Raw genomic sequence first — 22,601 nt, 5'->3', positions numbered from 1 at the left:
TTCTTGCCGCCCCCCCTCCTCTCAGCCACCCTCAACCCCTCCCAATGGGTGCGTTCTCATTGATTAGTTATGTTTTGTTTTCTCCTCTTTTGTCTCGGGGTTCTTAAAGGGAGGGTTAATGAGCTTTCCTGGCAAGCTGTAGCGCTTGGAATCCAGGGATAAATGGGAATAATTTTGTTGTGTTTTTTTGTTTTTTTTGCTTTTTTGTGTTTTGTTTTTTTGTGATGGACTTGGCAGAGGAGTGAAGCCTCGTGCCACCATGTGTGTTTGTGAGCACAAGTGTGTACGTGAATGATGATGTGTGTTTGTTTGGATGTGTATGAATGGCTTTGAGGCGGGGTATATTGCATTTCATCCCTGCTGGTCCATTATTCCTCTTCAGAAGCAGGGAATCTGGAACACCCTTTAACAGTTGGCTCTGTCACTATTCATCTTCCAGCCATCTCAGCAAAACTCTTGTCCTGTCCTCATTTTACCACCAAGTACTCGCGCTCTTCTTTTATGTCCCCTCTTCCTTCCGTGTCTCTTGTTACAAGGCAGTGGACAGCCCTTTGTCCAGCCAAAGCTGCCCTCTTTTGTTTGTGCGGCCTTTTTTATCCTTGTGCTAATCGCCATGGTCGTGTGCCTGAGTTGGACCCCATATTTCACGCTCAGCTCTCCTTTGTTTGACACACCGCCCCTGATAAGAATCCCAATTCTAGGGCCTCTCTGATATTGAAATCCAACAGCGGCGTAGAAAGAGCCTTCAATCATCCATTATCTGTGCTCCAGTGATTACCATTCAATCTCCCAGGGTCCAGGCTCCTCATCACCGGCCCCAGAGCTGAGGCCGTCCCCTGAAAGAACCTGCATCCCTTAACGCCTGTGTCACATTCAAGCATATCCATAGATATTTCTGATGCCGTCTTGAGACAGCCCTGCACTGAATGCTGCTGGGAAATGTCAGTGAAATGTCACTCATCATTCTCCGCTGGAATCTCTTCGTCTCTGATGTGGCCTTGGGTTTTGGGGGGCTCTTGTGAGGACACCTTGTGACATTATTGGGTTTCTTTGTCCCTAAATGGCCATTCAATTTTCAATTCTCTTCTTCTTTTTTTTGTTCAGGGACTCAGATTGGTCTTTTTTTCATAAGGCTGCACTGCTTTTAATGTCACAGACTTAATTGGGTGTTTTAAGAAGGAATTAGTTGATTATTTATAAGTTGCACATTAATGCCTCTTTAAATGGTTCAAAGGCAGTGTCTGCTCCTCCGCTGGCCTGTGGCCATTGTTCTCTTTTAGAGGATGTCCTTGTGCCTTGCAGCATTTGCATTTTTGCACTAAATGGAATTTTCTGCATTAACAGACAAGGCAAGGCAAACAAAGCAATAACAAAAACAAAACATTTAAGTATGTATCGCTGTGCATTGTCTGCCTCTTCTTACAGGAAGCAGCCTTTGATGTGTTAATACTGACGGTCTGTGTTTCATTGTCAAGTGGTGGTTGTGGCTGAAAGAGAAGCACAGAGAAATACTGACCAATATTGACATCTTATCATAAAAACGTACCTATCTTCGAACGAGATACATAGAATGGGGGATTCACATGACACATAGTTGTCCTGTGTCTCAGCTGCTTATTCTTCATGTTGTGGTTGAAATGTAGGAACAGCTTCGTGCTTCAGACATCCGCTTATCCAACACTCTATGTGTAGTTACACAACAGCTCTCCGTACCTTTGTTTAACGTAGTGTACACATCTTCATTAGTTATGTATAGCCTCTAATTACTATTGATGAGACTCTAGCTGATTGGGGAACAAATCTATAGCTTTTGTTATTCTAATGAGTGTTATTTACCCTCAGATCTCCAAGCCAGGGGGCTTTGGAATGGGGCTTTGTGCGGGCAGATATGGCGGGGGCCGCTCTAGCTACACCCACTTGTTTTTGTATCTGCCGACTCTGACAAAATCCCGTTGCCCTCCCCCCGCCACCATCACCCGTCTGCTTGGATGTATAGTACTTCCCGCTCCTCCATCTGTTTTTGTCCACCCATGAAAAGGTCCATTATAATCTGCAGGATGCACAGTTGACGTGCCGCGAGCTCCACTTGAGCCAATCAAAGCATCGCACCAAACTTAGGCCACAAATCCAAGAGGCCCTAACCCCTCCCCCCCCAAGTTAATTTTGATCATCTGGGCTCTCCGTCTGAGATCTTCACTTGAAGAAGTTTTTTTAACATTGCCTCCATCATCCTGTTCCCTATAAAAAGCTCCCAGTATGAATGGAGCTCAGTGCAATGCCCACTGGATGATGGCGGGCTCCTGATTAACCCTGGAGTGACTAGCTAATGTCATTGAAGGAGGGCCACCTGGCTGTGAGACTGTACAGTCAGCTGCCACTGAAGGGCCAGAATAGGAGACGACCAGGTGTTGGGCTCCAGCCCCCCTAATTGTTGCCATGTAATAGCCTGCTTGACTGCACAATATAGCCCAGGGGCGAGGATTAGGAAAAAAGCTGTTGCCAACACAGAAGTCCATTTTCTTTTTGCCCAAGGTTTTGTGTGTGTCTGTGTGTCTCTGTGTGTGCATGCTTATGTGTGCATGAATGTGTATGTATGTATGTATGTGTGTGTATACTATATATGTCTCCCTTTGCCTTCATCAGAATTATGGCAGGTAGGAGTGGGCCCAGTCCCTGGCCCTCTCCCAGCTCCTTATTTACCCCCCGTGTTAATTGCAGATGTACAGTACTGCAAGTAGTGTTAAGATTTTCCGTCACCTTCACAATCTGTAAGAGATGGTGTGAAAAAAACATCTAAATGTAATAAGAGTCTCAGGCCTACATGCATGTATAGCTTTTGACTGGAAGAAGCAGTAGTGCTTATTTTGAGATGAGTGGGGGGAAAAAACAAAAATGAAACAACGGCTACATTTCAAATCAAATCCTTGGCCCTTTGGTGACAACATTTCCAGCCATCATTATTAACACCACCTCAATAAAATTTGATTTTCTGGCCTGACCTATGTAATTATTAGGTAAGAGTTCATATCTGATTGTAATTGCATAGATTAAAACATGTCCAAAATACAGATATGAAGGCAAATCACTGTTGTCCCCCAGTCACTTACCTTCTCTGCTGTGTTCACTCCCCACAGCTGTGATCATATGTAACCTAGAGCTAATCATTATCATTCCTGCTAAATGCCTGGCATTTTGCATAAGGCCAGGCAGCCTAATTGGCCCGATGAACCTTTCATAGAGGGGGCAATGAAGGAACAAGAGACTTCATGTGCAGCATGTCTTGGTGGAGAAGCAGACGGAGATGCTTGGCCGTAACGCATCACAGTTATTCTGTTGCACATGCCACAAGCTTCATTAAAATTGCAGAAGCCTCTGTTCATTTTGTTTTAATATTTCATCAGCGCTTGTCTCAACAGTGTTATCGTAAGGTTAAGATCGGAGCCATTTAGCATGACCCAGAGTTGGCACACTCATCTTGCAATTTAAGTGGCCTGGTTTTCCAGATGTGTCAAATAGATAGAAGGACATCAGCGGACTTTGATTGCTGCTATGCTTTGAGGTGAGTCCGACAACCTGAGTCCGCGGCCTGATAATAATTATCACACTATAAATTTCATCATGGAAGTGGCGAGAAAGAAGAGATGAAATGCCTCATAGGTAATCAGATGGGCTCGGCGTGCCCTTCCCTTTTTCATCTTTTGACTTTTTATTAAAAGTTCAAATTGAGATCAGATAGATGCCGCCGTTCGCTGTCTCTGAACAATTCAAACAGCAGGAACTGAAGGAAAAATATGACGTGCATTCACCTCAGATAACTCATAAGATGCCCACCTTTGTCCTGACCTAATAATGTTTCCAGAAGGCTGAGGCATTCATGTCACTCTGGTCATCATCACCGACAAAGGAGACCCTCAGAGAGAACTCTTACCCAGCCAGTCAAAGAACTGTATCTGTTAATCTTCATCCCTATCAGCCTTTTGTAGCTCATCTTATTATGACTTTCTGTTAATGCACGATGGAGGCCTGTGTGACTGTCTGGCTATAATGGGCCTGTGTTTGATTAATCATGTCGATCCATTGTGTTTCACATCTAAGGCTGCTGCGTTAGGACTCATCAATGGAGACCAGAGTCCTTTGAAAAGGAGATTGGTTACAGACTCGGCTCATCTGAATACACAGGCCCAGTAGGCTTTGATAGCAGTTATGTTGTGATGAACAAACCGTGCTGCAACAAATTATGATGTCACCAGGTATCTCATGAGCATCCTGTTCCTCTGGCGTGTGAGGATGACTTGTTGCTGCATCATTTATACTCGGTGAGCGCCCTGACAATCAGTGTTCTTACATAAGTTTAGGGGTCATCATTGACTTTGGTGTAGGTGCTGGTCTTATGATTTGTTGTGGAGCGGAAATCAATTTTTAGTGTCCCCCGGAGGAATGGTGGACTGCCAGAGACTTAAGAAAATGGGTGACTACTTCTTCCAGTCAGATCATAAATAATCTGGTCATGCCAGCGAGCAGACATCAGATTTTGTCTGCGGCTGTGTTCAACCCGTGTGAAATCACTGATGGGCAGTGATGATGTCACGGGTTAGGAGTGATGTAAGAGCCATAACTTCCCATCCCGCTGTCTGAATGCCAGATGGACGGTGGAGAGGTGTGGAGGTTGGAGCTGAGAAAGCTCTAGCTGTGGGAAACTCTCCCCTCAGGAGGTGTCATTAACCTGGGCTTACGGTTTGACCCGACTCCTTTGGGGCTCCTGAGCTCCGGTCTCCTGGACCTGCTCCTAATTAGGCTACTTGTTAAAACTCTCGGAAACCAGCTATTCCTCTAGAGCATCTGATGTTGTGTATGTCTATGCTCACCCAGAAAATGGGCACACAAACACCTCCACTCATCATAATGCATCTGTGACACATTCAGACGTTTTTCTGTCCTGCGTCTGTGTCTACAGCAAAAAAGCTGTTTAATGAGACACCAAGGTTTGAGTAGCTGCCACATGAAAGTGGGAGTGGGACACACACACACACACACACACACACACAGAGAAAGACACACTATACAATCACCCGACCGGGGTAGTTTCTGTCATACCCACTCTCACTTTATCCATCTCAATCTGTTGTTCCTTCCCACTCTGCCATTATTCCTGCAGCCAGCTTTATCGCCACATTCACTCTCTCTGTCCCTATCTTTCCCTTCTCCCCGTGTCTCTCTGTCTAAATGTCTCTGTCTTCTGCCCCGTTTTCCCATAATCACCTCACACCTCTGAGGGCCTCTGCTGAGACGAGCTTCACACCTCAGCCCTCGCTGTGACAACAGGTACTGCTGGCACTCACCGCGCGGCCTCTCTCCAATCAACACCTGCCCAGCCTTATCCCCCTCTCATCCCTTCCTCCTTTCCATCTTCCTCCTCCCTCCTTCCCACCCTCACCCTCTTTTTTTCATAGTTGCACCCCTTATTTTAGTGTCTCCACCTCCCCACCCGCTCCTTTGTGCTCATTTTCTGACCCCAACCTCCTTTTCCAATTTGAGTACCAGTTCACCCATATGTAGTCCGATCCATTTCTCCATTCAGATCCCTCCTGGAGATGACACTGTGATGCCCTGTTGATTTGAACATGCTCATGTTACACCGGCCTGCTTTCATCGTCTCCTCTGTTACCCAGTGTAATGACTGGTAACAACAGCCTGTGTACATGTCATTTAAATGTTTGTCCAGCTTGGTTTTGCCACCATCATTTTTTGATCCTGACGCCTTTTTTCCTTGTGGTGAACCAATTAAGCAGGACACTTAACCCCTAATTGTATCCACATGGATGAACAGTGTCTGTGTGATACCCAGTGATACTGCTGTAACTGTGCATGTGGCGTGCCGTGCTTTTTACCCAAAAAATAATGACCACATCTGCTTTTTTTTTTTTTTTTTTTTAACTACACTGCTTGCATTGGCACTGCGGCACAACCAAGCACTCCCCAACCCCTTCCTCTTAACGGGCCAATTATGTGACTGCTGGGAGTCAATGGCGCTGTGAGCTACTCCTGAGCTCCTCTCCTCGCCAAGGTCAAGCTGACTGGCCCAGGTTAATGGGCAGATGTGGGGCTCAGAGAGGAGGGGGTCAAGCACCTAGAGGCACCCTCCACCTCATCTCTAAACTGTCCCTCTTCACTACAAGAGCCCCATTTACCACCAGCGCTCATACAAACAGGATTAACCTTGGCTGCTAGTGTGGAGGCCCGAGGAGTGTAGGAGTGGTTTCTCCTAATGCGTGGCATGGGTTTTTGTTTATGTTATTTGAAGGTCTTGGGTTTTTGATTGTTCTTTAGGTTAAACTCCCAGAATCATAAGGTCATGTTTAATCTTTGAGGATCGTGTAAACCTGTGATGTGTCTGTAGTTTTCTTCTGAATAGATAGTGTTTCTCAAAGTAGCTTACATACTTTCTGAAGGAGACAAGAGAAAGTTTTATGTTGCCTGTGATATTAAAGCAGTATCTTGCATTCAAAATTGATTTTGAACGTGTACCGCCCCCCCTTATTCCATCTTCCAGCTTTTAGCAGCGCACTAATAGAAACTCATTATGATCAGTGAGTGGGAAGTCAACCACCCCTGCACCTCCCTGCACCCATCATCCGACTTCTGTGACCTAGAAGTGGATAGAAATGGAGCTTAAGTAGTGAAATGTCAGTGCAGGGGATCTAAGACCCCTTCTAATGCTTCTTTCCCTAATCTGGACCGTCACCCCCCTGCTCTGTCTTATCAACAGATTAACTGTGTGTGGGAGTTTCTGTCTCTTTCATTTTGCTCATCAGGCACCACAAACTGAAAGTTAAGTCAATGGGAAAAACTATATTCACATATTTACATATATTTTATGTTTTTTGCACCATTATGCTCAGAATCATTTAACTACCATCTGGTGAACTGCAGATGGACCCTCATGATACTATCTTATAGGGCACATTGTAAGAAATACTAAAGTACTTTATGTTACATTTAATTGGGATTGAACAACTTTGGCTTTTGTGACTCTTCAGTTCTTCTATAATTTGTTCAAAGAATCCGTCTCTGTCAGACTTCTGTCTCATTGGTCTCCTTAGAATTTGATGGCAGTTCTCTATAAAATGTAGCCCCTTTCTATTGAAATGTGTGAGCCATTAATTTGAAGCAGACTCAAATGAATCATCATGTAGCTAATCAGTTTTCATCTTTGCAACAGAGATGGGTAAATTAACTTTTTTTTTCTTGGGTTTTATAGTTTCTTGTGCTGGCACAGGGACACAGGCAAGTGTGTGATTGTGAGTTTTTGGGTGAAGACATAAAGGTTCTGTTGGTGCTTTCAAGCTTTTCTGTTAAATGACAGTTGTTGGTGATTATGTATCAAGAAATGTGAGGCAGCAGTGAAGAGTGGAGGCAGACAGCCAGCACTTGTAAAGATGATGATCGTAAAACCCCAGTGCTCTATGAGAAAGGGAATATACAATGTGTTAGTGCTGTTACATTCAGAGTACCTTTGAGGATGCATAAATGTCCCTGCTGGCTGTGCGTGTTTAAAAGACACCGAGTGTGTGTCATAGGCCGGTGGCAGGCGTGAGGCCTTTTGTCAGCGGGGACACTGGAGGACACAAAGACTGAGGCTGGACGGTCAGGATGCTGCTCTCCAGAGAGACACTAGTTCAGAGGTCAGCGCTGGCTCTTTTCGGGGCGGAGGGTGTCCGTGTTGAGTCTGTGCGCCTACTTATGCACAAACGCCTGTGTGTGTGAGCATGTGTGCGCTGGGTGGGGTTACACACGGCACAAAATGGATCCCAGTGGACATGCGTTTTTCAGAACAGGTCCCTGTGGACGGAGGGAGAGAAAAGGGGGAAAGAGCGATGGTGATGAGGGTTGGTGGTGGTTGGCCGATGGGGTCCAGCAGGGATGGAGCAGCCTGCTAATGAAGAGCCATCTGAGTCCTCCATTCACCTTGAACATGGGCCACTGCAGCTGCCCTGACCTTGGCTTTGATCCACAAAGATGCTTGACCCCACCATTCCCCCAGAGCTACCCCCCCTGCCATCTGGACGGCACGCATGCATATGTATACATACGTGCACACACCCACAGATACATATGCATGTACATGTATGTTGCCCCAAATATACATGCGTCTTCACAGGTACCATGCTATTAGACCCCCTTTTTTCATTCAGCAACATTTACCATCTGTTGTTTGGCCTATAAGTGCTATGTTGTGTGTTTTTGTGCGTAATCCTTTTAAACATAATTGACCTGTATGTGTATGTGTGGATACACACCTACACTCAGACACCATTTACCAGGCATAAGTCACTATTATTTGTTATCACAGTGATGAGAGGGCAAGCATGGACTGTTATCCATCCCTTTTTCCTTTTTCCTAAATGTGTAAATGTTGTTGTTATTAGATTTTTCTTTTTATAGTTTCTACATGTCTCTAGGTATCTGTCTCCTAACAAAGGGTTGTTTTACATTAACTTAGATCTCTCAGATTTTTTTTTTTTTTTTTTTGTTACCATCCCAATTGTTGCCACGCTCCATAGACATTACATTGGTCTCCCTCACTTCTCTCTAATAGGAATTCAGCCGCTTGGAACGCAGGGGTTCCTTGGAAATTCCCAGAGTAGTGCAACACACTCCTCCCACACACCGGCTTGTCTTGCTTGTCCGCCCAGTTCAGCTGTAAATGACAGTTATGTCACGGGTGACTTGAGTTGCAGTCCATCTGTGGAAATGTAGACCTGTCTGCACTTTCCGTTTTATATTTCATCCCCTTACCTTTATGGGAATTTTTTTATAGCACAAAATATGGCGGGGCATTATTGCGATCAGTAATAGAGTTCATCACGAAGGTTTTCACAACACATACCATTTTTTATCAAGAGAGAGTTTTATTTCATGATTCACCTTTCCAGAGGAAGTTTTCACCAACATGAAGCTCTGGCTGCCGCTTCCTTTCTCCCCAAAAGTAGGTCAGTGTCAGCGGGTTTGGTGTCCATGACATGGACATAGTCTTTGCGTCACTGTTCTGGACATATCCCTTGATTAAGTTACTGCATGGAGGCAGCAGCATCTGTGCATATGCAGGGGAACAAGCTGTGCCCATGGACCTAGCAATTAGAGACAAACAGAAAGATGAGGGAGCGAGAGAGAGAGAGTAGACAAGATTACCCCTCACTGTGCATCAGGTCTGATTTCTGTGCAGCAATTTTTTTACCCACAGATAGCATTGTACATTTACTTAAATGAGGTGATTACGGCTCTCGCTTTCACTCATCTCCAAAATACCTTTTATTAGTCTCCCTCCCTCACCGCCTGTCCTTCTCCCGTCATATATTTCCCCTCATCTCTTGATAATTCAACACTCTCTCCCTTTATTTTGTCCTTTTGAAGTTTTTTTTTTCTCTCACTCACTCTAATCCATTTGTCTAACTTGGATAGAGGGCAGCGGAAGGAAGTAGTGGAGGAGAGGCGTGTGTCAGAGTCAGAGAGAGCGTCTGCTCCAGCTGGAGTCAATATTTGCTTTAGGAATCTCAATAACAGGCCTCCAGTCATCTGCATCTCTGATAATGGACAGCCATATGGCTCTGTTGACCCACGCTGTGCTGAGGTTCTCTTTTTCTCTCTCTCTCTAACCTCCCTTGTCTTTCGTTTATCGGCCTTCATCTAACTTGTCTCATTTCTTTTCATCGAGACCCTTTCCCCTCCTATACTTTGTCTTCCGCTCATCACGTACCTGAGCACATTTTGTTCTTTTAACAAACATCCTCTCTCCCTGTCTGTCATCCATAAAACCCTGGAAATGACCCACCACACAGAGCTGTGACCTAAGTTACCATGGCAGCAGAGCCTGGGATGGCCACTCTTTGTCCAACACTGTTTCCAGCAAGTGACAGAAAACAGTGATGTTGCATGTCTGGCAATGGCAGATCTGGAGCGCATGGGGACGTGCTTAAAGTCCTGCTGCTCTGCATGTCTTCAATGGAGATGTTGGCCCTGTTAGAACTGGTGAATTAGGTACAGTCAGTGTATTAGCTGACAGCTCTTTTTGTCTGTGTAATTCTTTACATTTCCTTGTCTCCGCATTCCTCCTTGGTGGGGAATGAGCTTTTATTTTAATGGATTTATTGGTGTTCAGAAGGGTTCAGGTGTTTATAGAAGATTTTCATTTTGTAGCAAAATGCAAAAAAAAAAAATGCTGAACAGAAGTATTTCTGTTTGAGGAACATGTTTCTTGTAAATGAGTCTCGTTAAAGTCTTGATGCCGGTCTTGTTTTTGCTGTTACATAAACATTGTTTGACTTTTTATCGTATTATTTCTTTCATAGAGCAACCTGCTGTTTTCTCCAAACCCATCCTACTGCTAATTCTCTCCTTTATCCTCTCCTTTATCTTATTCTGCCCTCTGTCCATCTCTGTCTGTCCCTGTGAGCACCTTGGCCGTCCCACCCTCCGGTGTGGCCCCGGCTCAGGTGCCCGTCACCCCCACTTTGCCACGGTTCCCCTCAAAGCCATTGGTCATGGCTGCCTTGGCCCCTGCTGTGGCGGCATGTGCCCACATCAGGCCCACTTCCCAGTCACTGTCTCGTCCTATCTATCTAACCCAGACCAGCGCCTCTCAGCCCTGTCCAGCCTATCTCAGCTCAGCCTGCTCCAGCTTTGGCGTCAGCAACAACCCAGTGCCACTCCACCCTGGCAGTCATAATGAGATGAGGGAGGGGGGATCAGTACTCAGTGGCTAGACTTGTGTGCGTTGGAGAGTGAGAGTGCGTGTGTTTGTCGAGCAATTTGTAAGGTGTCGTCAATCAAGGAAACATGTCCACATCAGACAGCCATGCGAATAATCAGCCTCATTGTCAAACATGCACACACTCAGAGCGCTCACTGCCATTATGCCATCACATAGACCTTTTTGCTCCAATAGTTCCCCACACCATATTTTATCCAGCACTTGCCTCCATTCCACAACAGACTTAGCACGATATCTCTATGATAATGATATGATAATGGCCATCAGAATGTTTTCCAGCCCTCGCCCGGCAGCCATTTTGCAGGCTTTATTTATTTATTTTTCTTATTTTATTTTATTTATTTATTTATCCGAGCTTTCCCATTTCAAATCCGGCCATCCATCCTGCATGCTGGCTGCCCAGGCTCCAGTCACTGCTTGTCACTCTGAATTTCAAATGGCTCCAATTTTCCCCCTGATGGCACGGAGAAGTGGCAGGCAGCACATCGGGGAGGGTGGTCCTAGACATGCTGCCTGCAGCAGGGGTTCTATTAGAGAGAAGAGAGGGATGAGAGAGAGAGGGAGAGGAGAGGTTCGGAGCATCACGCCAGTGGTGATGTATTCTTTCTTTCTTTTTTTATGATTATTTTGGAGACTGCTTTCTCATTTTGGGGCTGTGTGGCATGGCTGATTATTCCATCTCTGCTTCTGGCTGGGCGGCTGATGGTGGAGCCACCTTGCCCAGCTCGCCCTCGCTCGCACTACAGCGTATATCTGCACTGCACCAGTGGAAAATTCAATTTGTAACCACTGCTACGATTTGTCCCAAACTGATGAACTGTGCAATACACAAATGAAAGTTTGACCAGTTTTTAAAAAATGTGATTATTTTGTGAGAACTGTTTAATTGCATGTTTTATTGCCTTGTTTTATTTCTGTATTCACTATCTCAATGATGTTGTGTTACTTAACGACTGCTAACCAGCTATGAGGAGCGGGCGCTCTACTTGGAGGCCATTGTTCAGAACCACAGAGAGGTCATGACCTTTGAAGACTTTGCCTCGCAGGTCTTCTCCCCCTCTCCTGGCTACCCGATGAGTGGAACAGGTGAGAAATGAACCAAGCTGCTCCTCTCTGCTCCTTTATGTTCTTTCCACTCCATCTCTTTCTGTCTCTCTGTCTCACCACCGCTTCATCACTTCCTCGCCTCCTTTCCCCTCCTTTCCCCTCATGCCTTCTTTCCCCCCATCTTCGTCATCTCTTTTCTTGCCTCTTTTTTTCCATATTAGTCTCTCCTCCTCCTCCTCTTCCTCTTCCTCCGCCTCATCCTCCTCCTCCTCCTCCACACCTGTGTGCCCCCTTCACCTCCTCCTCCACCCTGCTCATTCTCTCCACTCTTCTTCCACGCCTACGCTCACTGATGAATATCAAACGACGGGGCCCGGGCTCTTCACGCCATCCGACTGACTTCAAACACTCCGCTCGCTGTCTCCACTTCCTCAAGCCCCTCTCACGCTACTTTGTTCATCTCTTCTTGTTTCAAACTGCATCTCTCTGTGCTCTTCCTTTCCTGTGAATATAAGCAGCCTTGTTAAACGGTGGCTGCAGAGTGTGTGTGTGCGTGTGTGCGTGCGCGCGCGTATGTGTGTGCATGCGACTTCATGAGCTCATTCACCAACACTTAAGAGATCCACCCGGCAAACAGCGGCTCACGGATGTCAGCACAGCACTCTTATCAGTCTGTGATGAATAGAATGGAAAACGTGTCTTATCTTGTTCTTCCTACTTGTAGCAGCTCTGATCGATCTGCAACAGCACTGAAATCAATACAGGATTGCACTTTTCCACTCTATTGGATCCCGACACACGTTGTGTTTTGACAAGGAAAGCACTCCACAATACGACACCATAATGTCTTGTCATTTTCAGATCTGTCACAGCTTATATGTTGTGTAGACATTTTAAAGCGTAGTTATATTTTTACGGTGTGTATGTGTGTCTGAATTTCTGTGTGTGTGTGTAGGATTTCAAACTGTCAGACAGCAGGTGCGATATTCAGGCTGGCAAGAGGTGGACAGTCACATTACCATACTGTTCGTCTTTGTCTCCTGCAGAGGTGTAAAATGTCCTCGGACTGACCTTTTAGTCACCTCCTGTCCTCCACAGGACCAGAGCAGCTTTAAGAGAGCGACTGAGGAGGAAACACGGATACTGATACAGAGAAATATAGAGGAAGAAAATGTAGCAATCACCCAAATCTTTGTCCGCCATGTCAGTTGGTGCTGGCGTGGTGGACTGTTCCAATCATGGCTTCCTTTGTGGCTTGGTAGGAAGAGGTTAGAGAGGTTTTCAAGCCAGGCTTGAAAATAATGTTTCACAGTATGGGACATAACGCTGTGGCTAATGTGAGAGGCCGTAACATAATGAAGTCTGCGAGGCTGTTGTGTCACCCTCACTGCTGCGGAAACTCGTTCTGAATGGTAATTTGTATTTCTCCGGGAATCTGTGCATGAAAATAGATTAATAGATTAACGTGAGGCTGTGTGTGTGTGTATGTATGTATGTGTCCGCTCATATTTTATCCAGGATTCACTTGCCTCCGACAATGTTGTGGCGCAGTTTTTGTGTTTTTTTATGTAGCTACTAGAAACCAACTCTAGCTGGAATGAGATCTCCTCACAAAGTAGCTTCAGAATTCACAGATCTATGTAAAAAGCCGATATGAGGCTTTCTAGAGAACAAAATTCTTATTTGTGGCCAGTATTCACAGTATGAACAAGAGGAACAATGCACCTAGGGAATGTGAGAATGACTTAAAGACAGACAGTTCAGTGGTCCTCCTTTGTAAATAGTAGACAGTTGTTCCAACCCACACAGTTGGGTTTAAATTCCAGTAGAATGCCAGATTTAATATATAAACACAAGAAACACAAGAAAACGACTATATTTGGTATGTTGCAGCCTTGGATATGTAGCATCTTGTGTTTGAATATTTCACTGTTAACATGTGAATATTCTCCTACTTCATTGTTATTTAGGTGCTTGGACAAACAAAACCCATACTGTGACCTGTAAGTCTGTGATATAGTTTTTTTTATTCAGATAAACCTAATTGAAAATTATAAGGTAAATCTAAAAAAAGACATGGGTGCTCCATGTATGACTAAAAGCTGTTAATCAATGAATTGAAATCAATGAATTGATTATAACCGGTTGATTAAATGTTGCATCTATAGCAACTTTGCTCAGTCTCTACAGCTGTTTGAATGTGTTTTCATTAGTTTTTATACATTTTTAAATTGCAGCCAACACATTTTTGCTTTTATTTGAAAACCATGGAGGTGACATGTTTAATGCTTGTAGTATCCATAATGCATCTGATTAAAGCCTCATCACCATGTTCTGTCCTCTGTGTCCCATCAAGCATACAGCTTCAGTGTTGCAGTGATGGCCGGCTGACACTGCTTCCTGTTCTCACTCTTCTCAGACGCGCTGCTGCCCTCCCATGCTTTTTTTTTTTCTTTTTCTTTTTTTTTCCCTCTCTCAGCGTGACTGTGAGTGATTGTGTGTAGGGTTCTATGTGAATTCACCCATCCATCTGCCTTGTCTGTCCATCCTGCTCTGGCTTCCATTGCTGCCACTAACATGTCATCCATGCTCCATGACAGCGTGCAGGCGTTGGCCGGGGATGGTTTGGGACATGGAGTACCCCTGGGCCAAACTGGACTGTAAGACTCTGCCTGCTTCCTCCACTCTAGGCATGACGCCCAGCCACAGCCCATCAACATCCATTCGTTCGTTCATTTTGGTCTTTGTGAACCCCTCCCTCGCCAAATAACTGGGGGTTGCATTAGATTTAGCCCTCATAAAAGCAAAGCAGGTCTCGAAATCAAACATAGGTCCCGCATGCTAATCGCTGAGCAGCTGTTTCTCCGGTGTTTGCTGTAAGACATTTAACCTCTGACCCCCCCCCCCCTCCTGTGTCAGTCATCTCTGGCTCGTCACAATCCTCCGCAGCCTCATCCTCCATGTTCCTGAATGCAACCTCACCCTCACCCTGCAACCTCAGTCGAGCACCAACAGCCTACTGCATGAGCCCGTCACATGGACCCAAACCTCCATCCTCAGTGTTCTGCCCTCACTGTGTGATACCTTGCACCGCTTTGCTCAGTTTTTTAGTGTTTTTGTCAGTGTTCACTCTTTTTTTTTTCTCTCTCTCTCTCTTTCAAATCAATAACTGCACACGAGAAAGCCACTTGTGTTTACTGGATAAAACAACTTAAAAGCTCTCATGACCCCGGCATCTTCTCCTCTCACCCCTAACCCTCTCTACTTGTAACATTGCTGCTAACTGTTTTCTCAGCCTGTTGTTGCCATGTGAACTGCCCGTAATCTGTGCTGTGGACTTGACTTGAATTGAAATCTGTGAATCGGGACAGATTCAAGCGGGTACCACCTGACACCATGGCCTTCCAGGGCGTCTTCATAAACACTTGTTGATTACCTCATCACCCAACTCAGTTAACCTTGTTTAAACTTTTTAAACCTTCCAGTGAAAAACTAACCACGCCACCACACCACGCCCGCCTCCGCATGCTGACGTTTCGGCGGCGTTGTGTTGTGTCGTACTGCAATGTGGTAATGGTGTGTGTCCACTGCTCTCTCACATGATGCTCTACTCTGTGTTTTTTCCCTTTTTAGATTAAAAATATCTTAAAGGTCCAAATACTGTTAATGGTGAAGGTAAGCCCCGAGTCAGACCGGAAGCTTGTCTCCGTCCAGCGGCCTACCTGCCCTTCGCTCGTTCACTCATCCTGGCTGTTTTTTTCCCCCCACACACACACCTCTTTTTTTCATTCAGTACTAACCAAGCTTTATGTACAACGTGATCTGACAAAGGGAAGGGGACAGAGAACCCAGGCTGTTTATTTGGGGGTGTCCCACTGGTTAGGCCAGGCTGGTAATTGAGAGAGATGCACAGTGGGGACAATTAGCACCTGACTAAGTAGCAGCATGAACAATACGGCTACACTTCTGGCCCTCGCTTCTGCATGTGGCCCGCCTTTATCTCCTCTCCCAGCAAACACTTTTCTCTTTTCTTTCTCCCCCTCCTCCCCTCTCAATCCCTCCACCCCCCCTATTTCCTCCTGTTGGAGTGTGCCTGTTTGCCTGGGGCAGACTCTGAGACTAACACCTGCCGCACTGGAAGACGTCTTTGTCATCCAAAGCCTTGTTTGAACTGCTGCACAGGGAACCAATGGGATTGCTGGGCCATTTAAACTCTGGTGTTTTTTTTCCCCCTCTCCTTCTCTCTGTCTCTCCGTTCTTCTATCCATCTGAAATTAACCTCAGTGTAAGACAGTTTGGGCCGAGCAGGGAGCGGAAATGCTGGGTTGTAATGACGATAATGATGACACATTAGCCTCTTCTGGATCTGGGTTATTTTTTCACTGCGTAACTTACCGTGAGAATTAATTCTTACATAAGGCCATACAAAGAAGAAACATCATTTAGAAACTGATGCAACCGCAGTCATTAAGTGCCACAGTGGGAGTGATGACTGTTTAGTGCAGCATGTTTTAATGGCTCCTAAACGAAAAGGGAAGTCTGTTGAGTGGGTGGTGAACTACACCACAATATTGTCTGTTGTATATTGGCGTTAATAGGTGGATGGCTTCCTCCTGTCGACGGTGTGTCTTTACAGCCGACACAGTTGGAGTTTAGTTTAGAAGACAAAGTGTTTACTGTAGGAATGAGTAGAAGAATACGGGAATGCAGGATTCGTTCTGCCCGTGAGGCCAGCCCACATTTTTAGCCAAGCCCGTCCCTTTTTTTCTTTTTTATATTCATATGCAGATTTGAGAATTCATGTCCGGACCCCCACGCCCCCCTTCTCTCTCTCTCTCTCTCCTTTTTCTCTTTCTCTCTTTCTCTCTAGCCCCTCACAAAACACACACCCAGTGTTTCATCCGTAGCCCAGCCCTCCTCTCCCAGTGAGCCGCGGCCCTGGATGCTGCTGGTGTCCACTGTGCTGCTGAGTGTCTGTTACTCCAGCCATCTGCCATTCCTTTTAGCCGCTGCAACTTGAGATGCCTCAGAAAAATGGCAGGAAATAAAAGGATAGGAAAGAAAATAGGCAACCAGATGCCATCTCGACAAAGCAGAAAAGTTGTTTAAACTCGAGGCATGGGGCAGACGCAGGGTGGAGGGCGAGGGTGTGTGAATGTGTGTGTGTGTGTGTGTGTGTGTGGCGGATGAAGGGGGCTGCGTTTGGTTAGGGGCACACTGAGAAAGACAGGGCGGCGTTCACAATACTTGATTGTCGTCACCAGCATTTCATGCCCACCTCCCAGCTTATTGCTTTTTGCCATCCCGTAATCATGGATGTGAAGTTTTTTTTGAAAAAGGACAATGTTTGACAGTGGGAAGGCTCTACGTGTTCACAACAAGAGCATAATGTGTAATTTTATTTTCATTCAAAGCATTCTGTTGTCACACTGCGAACTGAATACTTTTTTTTTTTTTTACCCATAGCTACAAAGGTTACCTCTCATTTTTTTATATCATAAGCATCTGGAAGTGCTGTATTTGGGAAGAAAGCTTTTCCTTTAACAAGCATGTGAAAAAGGCATGTGATTTCTGAGATCCTTTATTGCTTTCTCAAATCTTTACTTTTAAGGGTGAAATAAACTCAAATCTTAACTCTTGTTTTTTCACAGCTTGCGCCGTAAGTTTGTGAATGTTGGTGAAAATCCAATGAACTGGATTGTTCTTGATTTGGGAAGCAGCCAGATGCATGACAAAGCATGCTGGGATATACAGCAATCACACAAAGCCCAGTGAACCGCTGCCTACGTCTAACCAGCTCTGTCTCTCTCCGTTGTTGTCTCTCTTTTTTTTTCTTCCTCTTTTTTTTCCCTATCCACAAACTCTCCCTCCATCTCTCTCCCAGGTTCCTTCACCGGCAGCACGAGCACCGAAGCCAGCGCTCCAGCAGGACCCACAGACTCTGTGGACCAGGTCTCTCCCACCATGCCCCGTGCCACAAAGAACCGAGTTTCCGGAAAACTCCGCCGATCAGCCAGCGCTATAAGCAAATCCTCCACCTGAGCTCTTCCCCCGGCCCAGCCCAGCCCCCGCCCCCTCAGAGTGCAGCCTTTAATACCTTTAATAGAAGAACCTCACTCATAAAGCCGTGACTGCAAGAGTTCTTTTTTCTGTCCTTTTTTTTTTTTTTCTTGCGTGAAATGTTTTTTCTTTGTTTTATTTTGTCTCATCTAAAGATGTAACTGGAGCATACTGCATTTTTTTTTATTTAAGTGGCAATTGTTGATTTCACTGATACATTTCCGTTTGTTGTGGTGTTTGACTGCATTAATCAAGATGGATATGAGACTAAGCTATTTATGTTCATCCTGGTCCAGCTTAGGAATCAGCAACATAGGAAGACGTGACTTTACTGAGAAGTCTCAAAGCAACTTGTGACAGAAGAGTGTCATTTTTATTCTCATTGCTAGTGCAGCCTCAATGCACTAGAGAAACAAAGGTCTTACTAAAGTAAGGGAATGGGAGACTGCTTTACCCTGGTTCTGTATCTCACTTAGCACTGAATGACACAGCTGTAAATGGCATCATGCTAAAACTGCACAAGACATTGGTATCCATTTATGAACGTGTCTGCCTTTTTACCTCTTTTTTGCACTTGCCACAACCTTTTTCTGTGTCAAAGATACCACTTCAGCTAGTGACGGGGTGATGTTCTTGTCCTGCTCGGTAGCATCAGTTTGGATCACGCTGGTGGACCGTCCTCCTGCGGCTGAGAAGGAGAAAAGACTGATGCATGGGGAATACCTCCCCAGAATGATTTGTACTACACAGACTTCCTGCTCAAGGAGTCCCTGTAGCGTGAAGCCAGAGGCTTTTTTAATTGTTTTGAACCCAGAGTGGACAATCAGTGACGTCTTTTCGAACTTGAGCTGAATTTAAATTTGTTTTGTTTTTCTTTTTGTTTTTTTTACCACTCTAATTTTTCTTTTTAAATTAATTCTGATGGATTGTGTCATGATTTGATTTATGCAACTCCACTGGAATGAGAAAAGACTGCGTTTGTAATTGTTTTCTGACGTCGTTAACATAGGCTCATGTCCGGTAATCCAATAAGTTCCTCCTGTCTCTTTCCTCTGCGATCAGTTTCCCCTGTCCGGCGAGGCTAAGACATCGACATTCCAACGTTCCCAAACAACGTTTTTGCACTCACTGTCATTGATTAACTAGAATGTTTCTCCTTGTTCTTGGATGTATATTGCTTTAAAATTTATTTGCTGGTGTCTGTTTGCTAGATGTAAATAGAGAGAGGAGTATTTGATGAATTATTTTGCTGTCGACTTGTTTTTATGTATTCATGTTGCTGTTTAGAGGAAAAATACCACCAGAGCCTCAGGTGAATCCTAACTCCATGCACTGGTGCGCGTACATTTGTGTGTGTGTGTGTGTGTGTGTGTGAGTGTGCGTGTGTGCGTGTTTGTGTGTTCGTGTGTATGTTTTTCTGAGGGAGCTTCTCACAGTGCCTGTGTAATGTCTGTCCTCTAAAGATGCTGTCCCACACCACCTCTGCTGCCAATAATCAGATTTCAGTTCCTTGTCTTCATCATGTGAGACAAACCATGGCCGCCCTGCACCACGTCTCCTCGTTAGCGTCTAAAAAACAAAAGAGTTTTCCTCGGCTGCGTCTCTAAAGGTCAGCGTCTTGTGCTTCCCACAACAACAGCTGATGGATTTGGAGACGCTGGGCCTCTCTTCTTTTAGTCTTTATTACAGGTGGCACGCTGCTCCGTCTTTACCCCCTGAATGGAATCAAGTGGCACCAGCCCCCTCCTCTTTCCCATCACCCCCCCCACCCACACACACACACACCCACACACACACACCCTCCCTCTACATGTTGCCTCCTTGGGCCACAGGAGGGGGGTGAGGGGCTGGGTTTAGTTGGCATGCCGGAGCTGAACTCTTAACAGCCCTCCTAGCAACAACAACTAGGCCTCCAACCTGCCCTGCTCACGTTGTCATGGTAGCCAGGTGTTCCCCACACACACACACACACATTATACACTCACACCCTCTGAGGGCTCCACCCAAGCTGCAACACTATCCCCATCTGTTGCACTACTATGCCTTACTTTCCCCACGCTCACCCGTCATCTTCCTCCAGCTCTCTCATCTCGCCTCCTTTTGTTTGTCTCTGAGCAGAAGACAGAGAATCCAAACAGCAGGAGGGTGGAGGTGCTGAGAGTTGGATCCAGTTTTGTGCTTCTTGTGTTTTCTTTTCTTTCTTTTTTTTGAAGAATGTATAGATATATAGGCCTGGATCACATCTCTGGTTTTTATTTCCCCCCAAAGCCACTTGAAGGAACCACCCAGGATGCTGATCTAAAGATTGTAGGATATAGATGATGTCTGTTGAGAGGAGGAGGAGGAGGAGGGGAGGGGAGGGGGGTCTCAGCCCCCACCCCTTTTGATGTTAGTTTGGACCAAGATAAGGATTGTGTGTCTTATATACGTGAAGAAAACGAGCTAGTGTTAGTCCTAGTATGTTGTTTTCTTTTCTTCTCGTTTTAGAAATCCTTGTACATTGTGTCAAATTTGAGGACCACAGCGTCCTCTGAATATAAATATATTAATGCCTGTAATATAATCTTTGTATAAGAGAAAGAGGAAAAAAAGCTTGAAGATTTCATCATTACTTGTCAACATATCAAACAGTTTTTAACGACCTGCTATCTTTATTAGAAATGTGAAAATTGAAACATTTCATTAAATCAATTTGAAATTCTACTGAAACATTGTCCGTTGTTTCTTTCCTAACAGCAACATTTTAATTTTGCAACCTCAGATTTTTGTGTGGATGGTGGGTGTGGGTTTTTTCTGTGCGTGTGTGGGTGTGTGTGTGTGCTGTTACCATGGGCTTTCTGACCGTGGCCTGGCCGTGTTAGCAGCAGCAGCAGGGGTAACCTGACCCTCCTCCCATCTGTCTCCCCTGCTGCTCTGCTCTGCTCAGGGCAGAGCAGCATAATGGATCCTCACCAGGAGGTACAGGTGCAGTGGTTGCAGCACCTACGGGTGCCCTGCCTCGGCTGAGCCACATAAAGACGCAAGAAAAGCACTTGACTGTAATTGGAGCCCTAAAACTGTGTGTGTGTGTATGTGAAAAAGGGTGAGAAAGAAGCCTAATGTTAGCTCATTTTCATCCAGCTCAGGGCTCTTTGCCTCAATCACTGCCTCTGAGCAGCAGCAGAACAGGCAGGAGCTGGCTGTCCCATCATTATTACCAGATTGTATTATTTCATGTCACACTGATGTTCACACTTCAAAAAAAAAAAAACTCTATATCTTGATGTATTGTCACTGATGCCTTGAGGGGGAGTGACACTCATTTATTTAAAAAGTTTGTTATTGTTCTTGACCTTGGACAGGAGCAGAGTGTCAGAGAGAAGAGGCCACTCAGCAGCAGCAGGAAGAAAACACCGTGGAGTTAAAGCCAGTGACAGGTGATTTATATACAGCCTAACAAGACTTGAAATGAAGTTTCCACTGATAAGGCCTGTGTGGACAGTAGCTTATGTGTTCACAGTTGGAAGCTGCGCATGTTTTTCAGGTTGTGGAGGTCAGATATGGAGCCAGCTGAGCCCTGACGTGCCCTAAATCAGCGGGAGCTTTACAAAAATCGAGCTGCATGAGTCCTCCAAAGCAGACAGATGTTTTACTGCTCCAGAGGTGAGCTCTGATCCGCCACCTCTTTGTCCTCCTGTCGTGTCCTGACATGGTATTAAGGAGGGAATTTATGATTAGGCCCTAAGTGCTTCTCAGTGGCAGGGAAACGGCGTCTATTGAGCCACTGCAGCGGTGATTTACTGCGAATAAGTCTAATGAACGGGGAGAATCGAAGGCAAAAGGTTTGGCCGAGGGGACGTGTAAGGTTGTTGTTTTTTTCTTTATCCTGTTGAACAACACTAAATAGGTTCGGGGTGTGAGCCGGTGTGGGGGAGAAATGACAAGTTACAGCTTCTTGACTTAAACTTGTTAGGTGACCTCAGGAACCCGCGGACCACAGTTTGGGAACCAGCTTTAGTTGATCTGGATCAAAACTGCAACTGATCTTTGAAAGTTAGAAAGTCTTGGTGTGGTGTAATATCGTATCGTTTTTAAATAAATAAAAAATATGCTTCCGTACAAAAAATAGTAGGGTTATTATATGAGTGTGGCATATAAAGGTAATTTAATATGTAAGGATCATTTAAATTGATTTTTAAGGATTACGCGCAGGATAATGGTTTCAATTTGGGTTCTTAAAAAAACCTTCAAAATTAAAGGCCTTTATGAAATATTAAAATTTCCATGTAAATCATTCCTACTCGTATGATAATGTGAAGTCTATTTTATAAGAAGCCTTTGGAATAATTCACTATCAGCCGTTTAGTCCCTCACAGAAAATTACAACAAAACACAAGGGACAAACAAAACTGTGATCAACAAGCTTATTAGCTGTTGAATTAAATTAAAGTCAGTGAACTCATCCATCTCAGTCTTAAAAAACTCCCTCCAGGAATATCATGATTTTTCATTAAGAAATAAAAGTTCATTAGTAGGCTATCACGTGCTGCTTCTCACTCCGTCTGGAAAAAAAAGTGAACAGGAGACCACATGTGTCCTTTTGAAAATATTTTTTTTATTTCGATAGACAACAACGATATACACATACAATCAAAGCGCTATAAAAGCCAACATTTAAGAAAAATAACTTGTCCTTAAAAAAGATTGCATCTAAGGTAAGAGCTTTACGTTTTTTTCTTTTCTTTTT

General features: G+C 44.9%; 1 protein-coding gene across 3 annotated transcripts in view; it reads left to right on the top strand.

Moving 5' to 3' along the window:
• The window catches only part of ralgapa2 (Ral GTPase activating protein catalytic subunit alpha 2), a 90,881-nt gene extending 70,323 nt beyond the window's left edge, over window positions 1-20,558 (top strand). For 2 of the 3 annotated variants that reach the window (XM_083998606.1, XM_083998605.1), the window contains exons 39-40: window positions 11,733-11,854; window positions 17,700-20,558. In XM_083998606.1, coding sequence (XP_083854732.1) covers window positions 11,733-11,854; window positions 17,700-17,857 — 280 coding nt within the window. In that variant the 3' untranslated portion in view covers window positions 17,858-20,558. Of the gene's footprint in view, window positions 1-11,732; window positions 11,855-15,448; window positions 15,491-17,699 lie in introns of all 3 variants that reach the window. The other variant, XM_083998607.1, reaches the window with a different exon arrangement.
• Window positions 20,559-22,601: the final 2,043 nt, after the last annotated feature.

The sequence above is a fragment of the Trachurus trachurus genome (assembly GCF_905171665.1).
Source record: "Trachurus trachurus genome assembly, chromosome: 22".
NCBI classification, from domain to species: domain Eukaryota; kingdom Metazoa; phylum Chordata; class Actinopteri; order Carangiformes; family Carangidae; genus Trachurus; species Trachurus trachurus.
The sequence above is the reverse complement of the archived record's forward strand: the minus strand, read 5'-3'. Positions and strand labels throughout refer to the sequence as shown.